General features: G+C 16.7%; 7 protein-coding genes across 7 annotated transcripts, besides 20 other annotated features; 3 read left to right on the plus strand and 4 right to left on the minus strand. All coding sequences in view use genetic code 6, as the record gives it.

Moving 5' to 3' along the window:
* The first annotated feature begins 3 nt into the window (after nucleotides 1-3).
* Nucleotides 4-54: a microsatellite.
* A 17-nt stretch (nucleotides 55-71) lies between these two features.
* Nucleotides 72-147: a microsatellite.
* Nucleotides 148-266: 119 nt separating this feature from the next.
* IMG5_003170 (protein kinase domain protein) lies at nucleotides 267-1,097 on the plus strand (the record flags this gene model as incomplete). Its single annotated transcript, XM_004039970.1, has 1 exon — nucleotides 267-1,097. The coding sequence occupies one exon, from the start codon at nucleotides 267-269 to the stop codon at nucleotides 1,095-1,097; it is 831 nt and encodes a 276-aa protein (XP_004040018.1).
* A 581-nt stretch (nucleotides 1,098-1,678) lies between these two features.
* Nucleotides 1,679-1,746: a microsatellite.
* An 875-nt stretch (nucleotides 1,747-2,621) lies between these two features.
* Nucleotides 2,622-2,658: a microsatellite.
* A 132-nt stretch (nucleotides 2,659-2,790) lies between these two features.
* Nucleotides 2,791-2,815: a microsatellite.
* Nucleotides 2,816-3,235: 420 nt separating this feature from the next.
* IMG5_003180 (hypothetical protein) lies at nucleotides 3,236-3,885 on the plus strand (the record flags this gene model as incomplete). Its single annotated transcript, XM_004039971.1, has 2 exons — nucleotides 3,236-3,691; nucleotides 3,742-3,885. The coding sequence occupies 2 exons, from the start codon at nucleotides 3,236-3,238 to the stop codon at nucleotides 3,883-3,885; spliced, it is 600 nt and encodes a 199-aa protein (XP_004040019.1).
* Nucleotides 3,886-4,028: 143 nt separating this feature from the next.
* On the minus strand, nucleotides 4,029-6,231 carry IMG5_003190 (protein kinase domain protein; the record flags this gene model as incomplete). Its single annotated transcript, XM_004039972.1, has 4 exons — nucleotides 5,978-6,231; nucleotides 5,366-5,916; nucleotides 5,083-5,309; nucleotides 4,029-4,880 (listed from the first exon to the last, which is right to left on the minus strand). The coding sequence occupies exons 2-4, from the start codon at nucleotides 5,769-5,771 to the stop codon at nucleotides 4,029-4,031; spliced, it is 1,485 nt and encodes a 494-aa protein (XP_004040020.1). The 5' UTR covers nucleotides 5,772-5,916; nucleotides 5,978-6,231.
* Nucleotides 4,893-5,058: a microsatellite.
* Nucleotides 6,232-6,543: 312 nt separating the features above from the next.
* Nucleotides 6,544-6,568: a microsatellite.
* A 16-nt stretch (nucleotides 6,569-6,584) lies between these two features.
* On the plus strand, nucleotides 6,585-7,515 carry IMG5_003200 (protein kinase domain protein; the record flags this gene model as incomplete). The annotated part of the gene is made up of 2 exons (XM_004039973.1): nucleotides 6,585-7,417; nucleotides 7,479-7,515. 2 exons carry the CDS (start codon nucleotides 6,585-6,587, stop codon nucleotides 7,513-7,515), a joined length of 870 nt encoding a protein of 289 aa, XP_004040021.1.
* Nucleotides 7,516-8,068: 553 nt separating this feature from the next.
* Nucleotides 8,069-8,140: a microsatellite.
* Nucleotides 8,091-8,150: a microsatellite.
* Nucleotides 8,151-8,240: 90 nt separating this feature from the next.
* IMG5_003210 (protein kinase domain protein) lies at nucleotides 8,241-9,962 on the minus strand (the record flags this gene model as incomplete). Its single annotated transcript, XM_004039974.1, has 1 exon — nucleotides 8,241-9,962. One exon carries the CDS (start codon nucleotides 9,960-9,962, stop codon nucleotides 8,241-8,243), a length of 1,722 nt encoding a protein of 573 aa, XP_004040022.1.
* Nucleotides 9,963-10,016: 54 nt separating this feature from the next.
* Nucleotides 10,017-10,096: a microsatellite.
* Nucleotides 10,056-10,100: a microsatellite.
* Nucleotides 10,101-10,185: 85 nt separating this feature from the next.
* Nucleotides 10,186-10,233: a microsatellite.
* Nucleotides 10,224-10,290: a microsatellite.
* A 150-nt stretch (nucleotides 10,291-10,440) lies between these two features.
* Nucleotides 10,441-10,500: a microsatellite.
* Nucleotides 10,501-10,509: 9 nt separating this feature from the next.
* Nucleotides 10,510-11,656, minus strand: IMG5_003220 (phospholipase carboxylesterase domain protein; the record flags this gene model as incomplete). The annotated part of the gene is made up of 8 exons (XM_004039975.1): nucleotides 10,510-10,611; nucleotides 10,655-10,900; nucleotides 10,949-11,120; nucleotides 11,170-11,248; nucleotides 11,311-11,378; nucleotides 11,422-11,478; nucleotides 11,533-11,596; nucleotides 11,641-11,656. The coding sequence occupies 8 exons, from the start codon at nucleotides 11,654-11,656 to the stop codon at nucleotides 10,510-10,512; spliced, it is 804 nt and encodes a 267-aa protein (XP_004040023.1).
* Nucleotides 11,657-12,050: 394 nt separating this feature from the next.
* Nucleotides 12,051-12,086: a microsatellite.
* A 9-nt stretch (nucleotides 12,087-12,095) lies between these two features.
* On the minus strand, nucleotides 12,096-12,939 carry IMG5_003230 (hypothetical protein; the record flags this gene model as incomplete). Its single annotated transcript, XM_004039976.1, has 4 exons — nucleotides 12,096-12,236; nucleotides 12,277-12,598; nucleotides 12,650-12,824; nucleotides 12,867-12,939. Coding segments are annotated over 4 exons (711 nt in total), but the record flags the coding sequence as incomplete, so codon positions are not given.
* A 429-nt stretch (nucleotides 12,940-13,368) lies between these two features.
* Nucleotides 13,369-13,428: a microsatellite.
* A 64-nt stretch (nucleotides 13,429-13,492) lies between these two features.
* Nucleotides 13,493-13,587: a microsatellite.
* Nucleotides 13,588-13,769: 182 nt separating this feature from the next.
* Nucleotides 13,770-13,835: a microsatellite.
* Nucleotides 13,787-13,829: a microsatellite.
* Nucleotides 13,791-13,835: a microsatellite.
* Nucleotides 13,836-14,019: the final 184 nt, after the last annotated feature.

Below are 14,019 nucleotides of genomic sequence, written 5' to 3' on the forward strand. Positions count from 1 at the left end.
ATAATATATATATATATATATATATATATATATATATATATATAAATATATATACTTCCAATTATAAATTTATATATATATATTTTTTATGTATTTTATATTATTATAAATATATATATATTTATTATTATTTTAAAATATATATAATTCATTTTTAGTCCTGAAGTATGGAAAGATTAGCCTTATGACGCTAAATCAGATGTTTGGTCCTTAGGATGTGTTTTGTATGAAATGGTTACTTTAAACCTCCATTTAGAGCCGAAGACATGGAAGGTTTATATAAAAAAGTAATTCGAGGTCATTATCCTAGAATTCCTTCACATTTTTCATCAGAATTATCGAATGTTATTCGTTCTCTTTTATAAGTTACTCCAAATTTGAGACCTAATGCTGAAAAATTACTTTAGCATCCAATAATAGTCAGGAAAATAAATGAAAGTCATATATATGAAGTTGATGAGTGGATTCCTTAGTTATTAAATACTATAAAAATTCCAAAAAATCTGCATTATTTAACAGATAAACTTCCAAAGGCGAATTATTTGCCATTAAAATTGAGAAAAGTGGAAAAAAGCTAGTTTATTTAGACTTTAGATAATTATAAGGCGAATTTAAATGATGCTTTTTTGCCTAAAATTAATAATATTTAATTAGATGAAAATGTATAAAATAGTATTGTAAATTAGTCAGTTTTATAAAATTAAAAAGTTGTTAAAAAAACAAAAAAAAAATATAATCTTTTAAATTCTAATTCTTAATAAAATGCTAATGTTTAATAAAAGTCGCCAATTAAAATGTCCATATTTGATTTAGAAGAGGGAAGTAAATAATAATTGGTGAAAAATAAACATGTTTAAAATTAAAAACAAGGCATTAATTGCTTGAAATTACCAAAAATAGATAATTAATTACATTTAAGTGGTGAAAAAAATGACATTTTAAAATAAAATAATATGGGAGAAGATAAGATTAGGGAATTAGAGAAAGTATATAGAGGAGAAACAAAGGAAAAACATAAGTCTTTGAAAAAATTGGATTTATTATAAAGAAAAAATATTCAGAAAAAATAAAATGTAATTGATGAGATTTTAATATGAATTTTTTTTTTTTTTTTTTTAAAGTAAAAAAAAAAAAATTATTATTATATTTTTTTTTTTTTTTTTATAAAAATAAATTATAATATAATAATTTGTTTATTTTATTCATTATTTTTATTATTGTTATTATTATATTTAGTTTTATTGTTATTTTACGATTGTTTTATATGTTAAGGTAGAATATTATTATAATTATTTAGAAAATTCATCTTATGATTATTAAAAAAAAGCTTCAATTTAATCTTTTATTTCCTATATATATTATTTTCTATCCAAAGTTTTTATTATTTCTTCATCTTATTCATTAAAAATTTCTAATTATCTAATTAACTATTGATATTTTTATAAATGATAAACACATATATACATATATATATATATGATATATTTATTATACTTCTTCTTTTTAAAAAATTAATTATTCATTATTATTTCTTAAAATATCATTTTCGTCTGCCAAAAAATCATTTTATTTTAAAGTTTCCTAAACTTCTATTTTAATTTCATCTAGTTTATTTGTTAAATCATCAATAAAAGTATTTTTATTTCTAATAATAATAAAATTAAAAAAAAAGTAATAGATATATATATATATATAATATATATATATATATATATATTTATATATATATTTCTATATATATTTATAATAATTATAATACTTTAATTATGTATCTATTTTAATAATTTAAGAATTTAAAGCCTAATTTTTATTACTTTCTTCTTATAATTAATTATTTAAATTATTTATTTCTTTTTTTAATTTTTCTATTGTTTTCTTACTATTATTTATTTCATTTTATGTATTAATATTACTTTAATTTAATTCGAAATTCTAGCTATGGATTTTTTAAAGATTTTCGTTTTTATTTTAAAGTTCTTTTTCAAGAAATTATAGCTTATTGTTCATATGAGAATATTATTTTTCATTTTATTTTTATTCTAATTCTAATTCATTTATATATTTATTTTGTTCTTATGTTTTTGAATCAAAATTTCATTATTATTGGTTAAAAATTCTATGTCATATAACATTTTGCTTTTAGTTTCTTTATTTATTTCTATTTCATTTTTAAAGTTAAAATTTTCTTATTAAAGTCGTTAATTTATTTCATCTAAATGAATATTTTCTTATTTTATTCTAGATATTTCTAAAGAAATATTTTCTAAAATTCCATTTAAAGATAAATTTTAACTTTGTATTTCGTGTATATCAATTTTATATTAGGTTAATTAATAATCATAATTTTCACATTTTGTTTTTAAAGAAGTTAATAATTATAATAAATCGTGATTTTAACATTTTATATCAGATTCTTAACGAAACTATAAAAAAATATAACTAAAAACAAATTTTTATTTAAATAATATTATTTTTTATTAAAAAAAAAAAAAATTAAATAAGGATAAAGTATGATATTTAATAAAAATTTTGTTAAAATAAATTAAAGTTAATAAAAAAATTTGAAATAATAAAAATTATATTTATATAAATATAAGTAAAGTAATAATAATAATATATATATATATATATATATATTTTAATATCTATATATTATTTATTTTATTTTTCATCTATAACAAATATATAAATTAATCCATTTTATATTAATTTAAATATTTATAAATAATTTATTTTTAATTCTCATTTATTCATTTATTTAAATAATATTATAATAATAATAATATTATATTTTAATTTTTTGTTTTAATTTTTTTTATTATTATAATTACTTTTTCTTTTTTTAATTGATTGTATTTATATTCAATTTACTATCTTGGAGATATTTATTCTTAATATTACTTTTCAATTAATTTTCTTTCATACAAATCAGATTTTAATTAATTTATTAATATTTCCTTTTCATATCTTTATTTTCTATTAGGTATTGGAGAATAGTCCTTTTTTTTATATTTACGTATTTTCTTATTTATTTATTTTTTACTTTATAATTCATTTTTTATTTCCTGATATTCCTTTTTATTTTTTATGATTTTTTTTTTTTTATAATTATATTTTATTTTTAATTCTAATAAATTATAATAATATTTCTTTTTTTAAAGTAAAAATGATTGATGTACTAAATTCTTTAAAGTAAAACGAAAATCGTAAAAAATAATAATAAAAAAATAAAAATATGTATTAATAATAAAAAGCTTAAAACTTACTAAATATCAGTTTAGAAGTAATATTAGGTGAAAAGAGCAATAATTTAAATTTACTTAAAGATATAAAAAATACATTAACAATTCCAGAGAAAGTATTAACAACTAAATTAATAAAAGTATTAAAAGAATTAGCAGTATGTTCAAAATAATAATTGAAAGAAAATTTAGAACAAATAGAAACAATAAGTCCGGATATAAAATAATATTTATTTAATGAAATATTACCAAATATATATTGTCCGCGTACATTAAATAATTATTAATTAATAAAATATCATTTTGATAAAAAATTAAGTATTTAATATGATAGCTAAATTGTTGAAAATTAAAAACTTAATTTTGAAAATATGAATTCTCTTATTTTAGATTTTGCAAAAGTTGAATTTAAAGTTGAAATTTCTTTATCTTCTATAAGAAATAAAAAAGTTTTTTTTTTTTATTAATATTTTATATTTTTTATTTTGATATAAAAAAGATATTAAGACCAGCTATTTTATTAAGTTTTCATACAAAATAAGGTGTCACGAAAGTTTTTTATATTGAAATTTAATAATTTCATGAATTTAGAAAAAATTTAGCTTTAATTATGAGATCTATTCATTAAATTGAATTAAAATGAAAAAAAATAATTTTTTTTTTTTTTTTTTTTAAATATAATTTATATAAATTTCTTTTGAAAATAAATTTTATTTTTAACTATATATATGATTCTTTCATATTAAATTTATTTTGACTTTTTCATATATAATAACTTTCCTTTTTTCATTTATTATCAAAGTAAATCAAACTAATTTTATTGTTATTAATGATTAATCTATTACTATTTAGGCTCATCGAATTCTAGTAAATCAAATGTTTGTTATTATTACTACTAAACTTATTATTATTATTAATTTTAAAAGTGATTTTATTATTAAGTCTACTATTATTATTATTATTTTTAGTTATTGTTTTAAGAATCAAATTAGTTATTATTTTAAAAAAACTCCCAAATATTTGGTTAAAAGTTTTGATTATTTTACTATTATTATAAATTTTATTAAGGGACTTATTAGAAATTAATAGAATTTGATTATTTATTATTATTATTTTAAAGATTAAATTATTTTTAGTTATTTTAAGGTTAAAAATTGAATTAATCAAAAATATTGTCATTACTTACTTTTTAAGCTTAATTTAAATTATTACTTTAAAAGTTAAATTAAGAAAATATATCTTTATTGTTATTAAAATTTTGTTATGTTGATTATTATTACTATTAAAATTAAGAAAAAGGATCTTGGCTATTATAATTATTTTACTATTATATTTACATTTAATTAAGTTATCTTTATTATTATTATGGTTTTTATCCGATGTTTGAGAATTATTATTATTGTACTTACTATTGTTCAGGTTTTTTTTCTTGACAACTGGTTATTTTTTTCTAACAAATGTAAATTCATTTTATTATTCATCATCTGAGCCTAAACATTCCTTTTTTATATTCTCTTAAATTTTCAACAATTCTTCCATTGGAATATCACCATCAAATTATTTGATAGGTTTTGATGAAAAAGTTTAAAGTTATTTTTCAATTTAAATTTGTTTAGTTTTCATTTATGCTGCCATTTACTATAATTATATAAATATATATAAATTAATTTATTAAAAATATATCATATAATATATTAATTAAATAATTTATATTTATATATAAATAAAATATATATAAAAATAACTTAATATAAATATGCATATATTTAAATAGTAATTGAATATATATATATATATAATTAAAATTATATATAAATATATATATTTTTTTATATAATACATTTAAATTTATTTAACTCATATTATCATAATTTTCACATATTTATATTATGTTATTAATATCCGGTCTATATTTAGGATCTGGTGTTAACATATGTCTAATTAAATCATGTAATTTTTCACTATATTTAGAATTTTAAGGAAATCTAAAAGTTGCGTCTATAATTGCCATTTTTTAACTTTCTACAAAAGGATGAGTATAGAAAGCTATTGTATATAATACACAACCTTTTAAATTTTTACAACTTTTTTAATAATTATATATTTTATTATAAATATATAACCTAGCATCCATATATCTACTTTTTAATTTACTAAATATTAGCGAGATGGTTCACACATTTCTGGAGGACGATACATTAAAGTAGTTGTTTTTGAAAACAAATCTTCATAATTATCATATTGATGTTAAGGGATTGTACTAAAATCAACTATTTATGATGAACAACTTCCAAAATCGCATAATTTATATTTTCCATGTCCTAATAGTATATTTTCTATTTTTATATCACGATGAACTATTGGAGGATTCATCTAATGCAACGCTTTTATTCCTTTTGCTGCCTCATTTATGATATGAATTAGTTTCTTTTCTTGTAATCGAGTCTATTAGTTTTAGCTTATTAAATCAAATAATGATCCTCCATCACATAATTCCATTAAATACACTGCTATACATCCACCTTACATTGAAATTATTTGTCCTCCGTAAAATGTTATTATATTTGGATGTTAAGGTAAACTTTCCTTTTTTTTTTTTTTTTTTAAGTATTTTAAACAAAAAAATAACCATTATTCTTAGTTCTTATTTTGCTTAATTTACTCTTTCTGATCCCTATATTTTGTATTTTTTATTCGTTTTTTTTCTTTTTTTATTTAAATGTTTTTTTTTTTACTTAACACATCATTCGCTTTAATGCGAATATTTCACGTGTATTCATATCATATGCTTTCCATATATATCCATATCCACCTTTTTTAATTTTTTATATATTTAATATGTTTTTTTGTTTTAAAGTTAAATAATAAAAAACCTTCTGATAATAACTTTTCTTCTTAAATTTATCTTCCTCGAATATTATATTATTATGGCATATTGTGATTACTAGCCTTTTTTTAGTATTTTTTTTTATTTAGTGTTATTTAATTACTCCTCCTCCACTTTATTGTATTTTCATTTTTATGTTTTTGTTTTTAATCGTAATTATATATAAATAAAAATAACCTTTTTTATTTTAAAATATTAAAAATATATAATATAATTATAATTAAAAAGATAAAAATTAATTTATTTTTTTTAAAAAATAAATAAAAAAATAAATTAATATATAAATGTATATATTATATAAATTTATTAAAAATAATTTAATATTAAAAATTCATGTATAATCTACTATTTAAATTAATATGAAAAAATAATTAATCTTAATAAAATCCACAAATAAATTGTTTAATTTCTACTAAAAAAAAAAAAAAAAAAAAAAAAATATTAATAAAAAAAAAATGTCCATAAACGGTTTCAGTGTACTCAAAAAACTAGGAGAAGGCAGTTTCTCATCAGTTTTTAAAGTTAAAAGACTATAAGATAATGAAGATTATGCCATGAAAGATATAAAAATGGGTAAACTAACATAAAAAGAGAAGGAAAATACACTAAACGAGATAAGATTTTTGGCCTCAATAAATAGTCCAAACGTAGTATAATTTAAGGAAGCTTTTTTTGAAGAAAAAAATGGAGTTTTACACATAATAATGGAGTTTTGTGGAGGTGGAGATTTATTGAATAAAATAAATGAGAAGAAAATTTAAAAGAGCTTTTTTGAGGAGAAGATAATATGGAAATTTATAAATTAATTGCTTTTAGGTTTAAAATATTTACATGATCTTAATATTATACATAGAGATTTAAAATGCGCGAATGTTTTTTTAAGTGCTGATGAAGAAACTTTAAAATTAGGAGATTTAAATGTATCTAAATAAACTAAAAATGCTAATGGAATGCTTTATACATAAACAGGAACTCCCTATTACTGCTCGCCTGAAGTCTGGAAGGATAAGCCTTATGATTATAAAAGCGATATTTGGTCTTTAGGATGTGTTGTTTATGAAATGACAATGTTAGAGCCGCCTTTTAAAGCTAGAAATATGGAAGAATTATATAAAAAAGTGATGACTGGTAAATATAGGCCCATACATGAATATTATAGTTAAGATCTAAATATTTTTATTAGTAAATGTTTATAAGTAAATCCTAAAAATAGACTTGGTACAGAAGAATTGTTAAAATAATTCAAATAAATAGAAAATAGGGAAGTATAAGAAAAAAATGAATTAATGTAAACTATAAAAATAAGCAAAAACTTAAATAATTTAAATCATATGTTACCAGAGGCTTAGTATTTTTTAGAAAAATAAACAAATAGATAAAATATGAATTATTATATAGATAAAAAAAATAGATTTTATAATAATAATAATAATTATAATAAAGATATTATAAATAATAATAATATTAACTTATTAAACAATTAATATATTGGAAATATTTAAAATGCAAAATATAATAATTTAAATTAAATAAGTTAATTTTAAAATAATAATAATTTAAATTGTAATTATAATTTAGTAAATAACAATAATTAAAATTATAGAAATAATAATTATGTTCCTAATAATTAGATTTAATATAAAAATAATAGTTATAACTCTAATAAGTAAATTATTTTAAATAGTAATATTTAAGAATAAAAAAATGATTTGGGATAATTACCACCTATTAATTTATATAATAATTATAATAGAAAATATGATAATTAGTATGAATTTGTATAAAAAACAAGAAAAATAAAAAGTTATAATTATTTGGATAAATATTGAATAAAAAAAAATTAAAAATATAAAACAATAATTAAAACTAATAACATTAAAAGAAAAAGATGAATAAATAATAATTATTATATGAACTAATATATATTTTAATATATAAAAATAAAGATATAATTAAATAATTATTATTATATATATTTATATATTAATAAATATATATATTTATAATATATCTTTAATATTTTTTTTGTTTTATTGATAATATTTATTTATTTTATAAATTTTTTCATCTATTTTATTTAAATTAAAAATAATTAAATATTATATGTATAATCAGATTTACTCCTAATTATTAATACTATTATTTATATTAATTTTTAAAGTTTCTTAAAGCTAAAGAAATTTTTTTTTTATATTTTCAATCGTAATTTCATCTTTTTTTTATTTAATAAAAATCTACACACAGCACATATTAATAATATCTTAAATTGGCTAGAACTTTCCTTCAATATACCTTATAGTATTCGGATAATTTTCTTTATGATAAACCAGAGTATTCATTTTTTCTGGTTCACTTAGTATTTATTAATAAATTTCCTTTAATTCTTCTCTTTTAATTGATCCCCATGGTTATTTTCCAGTAAAAAGTTCCAAAAGAATACATCCAAAGCTATAAATATCAAATCTAGGTGATAATTCATGATTAATAATAGCCGCTGGATGTGCATATTTAGCAGTAGTTCCCAACATATTAAATGCTTCTGTTTATATTTCCTCATAAACTTTACTCATTGACAAATCCGAGACAATAATATCATCATTTAAATCCAATAGTATATTCTAAGGTTTTAAATCCATATGTTAAATTTTATACTCATTGAAAATTTCCAAACTCTCAATTAATTACAAAGACCAAAAAATTTTCTAAGCTATAGAAATATCATTAAAATTATCCTTTATGAGTTTTTTTAAAGAACATTTACATAAAGGCATCCAATAACCAATAAGGACATTTTGCCTTTACATATCGACTTAAAAAGACATTCCTTTTAAAGGCATAATTCTCATATTTTTTATCAACATGAATTTTTGCATATTTTCGGCTTCAGAAAATATTATTTGGAATCTATTTAGAGCAGAATCATCGTTCATTTCGATTTTGCATATTTTAAGAGCACAATATTCGTTTTCGTACATTATCTTATATACTATACCAAAGTTGCCTTTATCTAGTTATAGTCGGTTTTTTACGTACATCTTTTCATGAGGGATGATTCGGATGTATCTTTGTGTATTTTATAATACATGGCTACCTTATTTCATTAATTAGGTGTCTATTTTACTTTCTTCATCAGGTTATAGAATTGGTGCTAAATTTACTTAATTTAAAGCTCTGTTGTGTTAGGTGGGCTTTTATTATTAACTTTGGGGTTGTTAAGAACGGATAGATTAGGTTTAGATAATTGAAATTTAATCTTGGACTGTATCTTTATTTATATTGATGTTTTTAAAATCTTGAATTTAATTGAGTAGATCGGTAACTCTTTTATTTTTTAAAGAAGAGACAGATATATAAGGAATTCGTAAATTCCGACATTATTATTGAATTGATTCTTCTTCTTATTGATTAATTAAAAGGTCACTTTTGCAACCGACTACAATACAACGAAATTCTTTTTCAGTATTTTTTGTGATATAAGATAATATAATTTCAAAAAAGTTTTCTTGACAATTCTCTATTGTGGATTTGTTAGATAAATCAACACAAACAAGAACTACATCGGCCTCGTTTAAATAATTGTCATTTAAACGGAAATATTCAGGATCACTTTTAGAAAGCCTTTAAAAGGAGATAATTTTATTTTAGTATCGGAATTTTTCCTGACCAGGACCTAAACTTTAGCCAAGACGGATTAAAGAGCTCATTAAAAAGCCTTTACCAACTTGGTTATCGCCAATTACTAATACAGATATTTCGTTTAATGATTTTCTAAACTTAGAATCTTTAAAATCAAATGAAGATTTAGGGTTATAATCGAAACATAAAAATCCCATTTTTAATTTATTTATAATTTATAAAAAACTTGTTTTATTTATAAATTGAATTAAATATTATATATAGATAAAAATATATAGATGTATAAATAATATATATAAATAATTATATATATATATTTATATATATATATTTATTTATTAATTTTTTATTAATATTCATATATTAATAACTATTATTATTATTATTTTTAATTTTATTTTATTTTCGTTTTTAATTATTTATTTTTTATTTATATATATTGTATATATTTATATATCTTTTCTATTTTATTTTATAATTTTTTTTGTTTTTTTTTATTTTATATTTCAATTTTTTATTAGTTTTCACTTACATTAAGAATTAAAAGCATATTTTATATTATTTTTTCTTTAATTATTTATAATATATATAACCTACTAATTTTTAAAACATCTTTTATTATTAATATATATAGATTATTGTTTATATTATTTTTTATCTTTTATATAATTATTTTTAATTTTAACTAATAATAAATAATTTTATTTAATAAAAATTAATATTATTTACTAAAAAAATAAAAAATCATTTCTATAAACTTATATTCATGAATTTTTACACTTAATTAAAATAATTATAAGGATCAACATTCCAACTATTATTATGATCACCATCTTAAATAGTATACTAAAAATAAAATTTTAAATTATTAATTTATGTTTATATTTACCATATTCTTATATTAACTTTTACATTTTTCATATAATTTATACATTTATTAAGAAGGAACTAATTAATCTTTTAAAGAAGCAATAAAAAGTATTGGCTTTTGAATTTTATCAATTCTATTTATACTTTCCCATTTATTTGTTATAAGTTTATTTTTAATAAATTAAATGTATTTAAGTTAAGGAAAAACTATATCAACCATATCAGAAATTGAAGTAAATGTATTTTCGATAATATAACCTTTAACCTGGTTTTTTTTTTTTTTTTTTTTTTATTTATTTTATAAAAAATATACATTATAATTATGTTCTGCGGCAACATATATTGTCAATGCTCCTCCTAAAGATCTTCCATGAATAAATATTTATTCTGTATTAATATCATTTCTACTAAATATATGATTAAGAATTGCAATTGAATCATTTTATAATCCTTATTCTGAAGGAGATCCATCACTATTGCTATATCTATTTTTATTTATAAACATTTGAATGTTTTTCAGTTTATTTTTGTTACCCTCTATAAGCTATTAATACTATATTAACATTTGCTAATTATTAATATTTTTTTAAATAATGTATTCTAGTTCCAATATCTATTTTATTTATTCATTTTTTTATAAATAAATATTGCTTTATTTGATAAAAATATATGTACTTCCTGCATTTTCATGAAAATATATAACTGTAGGTACATTTTATGAATTTTCTAATTTACATATCCAACTTTAATGAATTTTTTTTTTTATTTTAACTTTTTAATATTTACCCATGCAGTTTAATATTATCACTAGTATAAATTGTTATATTTTCGAATTTTATTCCGCTATTTTTTTATATTTTTTTTTTTTTATTAAAAATAAATAAATAAATATTATACACATCAAAAGGAGTTCTAAAACCTATTGGATTCAAGTCTTGGGATTTAGGCATACCTTATACAACTATTTTTATTTGAAATTAAAACTTTATAATGATTATATTTTACCTGGTAAATATAGCATTTGATTTTGGAAATAATATAAACAAAATAATATACAGCAAATTAAAACAAGTATTATTGAAAAAAATTTGAAAAAAAAGCTAATTATATAAGAAATATCCATATTATAATTTCTTTTCAACTATTATTTATATATATATATTTATTTTATTAAAATTAAATATAGTATTGAAATATTTCTTATTTTATTAATTTGAAAAATCCTTTTAATTTTTTTTTTTATTTTTTTTCCAAAACAAACAAAAAATAAATACTAAATTTTTTAAATATACATAATCATTTTATTATAAATAAATATTCATTTTTTTTTATTTATTTTTTTGTTTTAAAAATTTCCCCGTTGTTTAATTTTTTTTTTTTTTTTAAAAAAAAAAATGATTCTTATTTATTTTAACAAAAAAAAAAAAAAAAAAAAAAAAAACTAAAAAAAATAATAATTTTCAAACAATTTTTTCTAATTCATATGCATAACTTAATGAAGTTCTTATAAGATTTTCAGCATTAAATTTTTATACATTTTTATGATCTTTTCCTTTAAACCATAATCTATCATTTTATACTACCCAAGTAAATTCATTTTCCTAGAAAAAAAAAAAAAATTTAATAAAACAAAAAAATTACATCAGATATTTTATTCTATTAATCTGCAAAATCTTATACTTAATCGACATTATGTAAATGGAAAAGTTTCACACAATCAGTAAGTCTTAAACTTTCATAACCTTTTTCAGCACTTCTTGCAGTTTCATATCTTATAGTTTCAATTATTCTATCTAAGAAAACATGGAAACTCATAAGAGGAACTTTTTCTTTACTTTATATTACTTTTGAGTAGTTTCCTATAGTTATTTATCTTTCTAAATCTACAACAAAATCTATATATTTATTTTCTTATAAATCATGAGGATTAATTAATTCGATGGCAGTGTGGAATTCAGCAAGTCTATTTTTTTGCAAACAATTTTATACATATATATATATATATAAATGTTACTTATTATAAGATAATAAATAAAGTAAATTTAAAGCAACAAAAGTATTTTAATTTGCAGATGGAGGCAAGTTTTGGTAATTTTAATAATAAGTAGAAAGATAATTGATAGAAGATTCAAATTAAGAAATGTCTTTTGTACTTAAAATATAAAGAATGCATAATTCATGGAAATATCCTGATTTTAAAAAATTTTATTTATTATTTTTTATTTTTTTACTTGATGAAACTAATTCGTTGTCATTTTTTTAATGGTTATTTGCATCATTTGAAGGTAATAAAAATATAAGAGGCTTTTAATTTTTTTCATAATAATTTGAATTATTATTTATTTTTATACTTTTAATTCTTATATTAATTATTGAATCCTTTAAGGTTGTTAATTAGATAAAACAAGCTTTTCTAACTCGTTTAAAAGTGGTTAAACTTAATTTAAATTTGACATTTTTTAACTATTTGCTTATTTTATTTTTTTAATATTTAATAATATTTAATTTTAAGTTTAAAATATCCTTCTCTAATCTTATTTTTAATTAAATTTTTTTAGATTAATAAAAATAATAAATTAAAAAAAAACTTTATTTTTTTAAAAAAATATAATATTATGATAAAAAATTGTAAATAGAGATATAAATTATATTATTAATGAAAGTGTAGAGGAAAAAAAAAAAAAAAAAATTTATTTGTTAATAGAAATGTTTAATATAATATAATATTATATTTTAATAAAAAAATAATAATTGAATAAATTAAAAAAAAAATATAATTTATATATAATTAATTATTATATTTAAGATAATAAGAGAAAATATAAATAAAAAATAAATAGTTTTAATAGAAACAATAATATATAACTATATATATATATATATATATTTATATATATATATATATATACTTAAAAATATATTTATATAAAAATATATAAATATTATATTATAGAAATTTATAAAATTAAAGTAAAAAAATATAATATTTTTTAATAATTATTTATATATAACATTAGAAACCTAAATATATTTTTATAAAAAATTCTATTTAATTTTTAAAATAGTTTTTTTTAATAAAAACTAAAAAATAAAAAATTTAGATTATATTTTAAAAATCATAAAAAAACATAAATTTATAAATTATTTATTAATATTATATATTATATATATATTATATATTATATATTATATATTTTATAAGTTTTCTTATTTTATTAATATTTATTATCAAATTTATTTAATATTTTTTAATGTAATATTTTTTTTTTCGATATTAACTTTACTTTATTAATTGATCACATTTAAATTTTTTCTTTTTTTTTTTTATTATAAATAATAATTTAAAAATTAATATTTTTTATTAATTTAAAATTAAAAACTATT

The sequence above is a fragment of the Ichthyophthirius multifiliis genome, assembly GCF_000220395.1.
Source record: "Ichthyophthirius multifiliis unplaced genomic scaffold scaff_1120509249424, whole genome shotgun sequence".
Taxonomy (NCBI): domain Eukaryota; phylum Ciliophora; class Oligohymenophorea; order Hymenostomatida; genus Ichthyophthirius; species Ichthyophthirius multifiliis.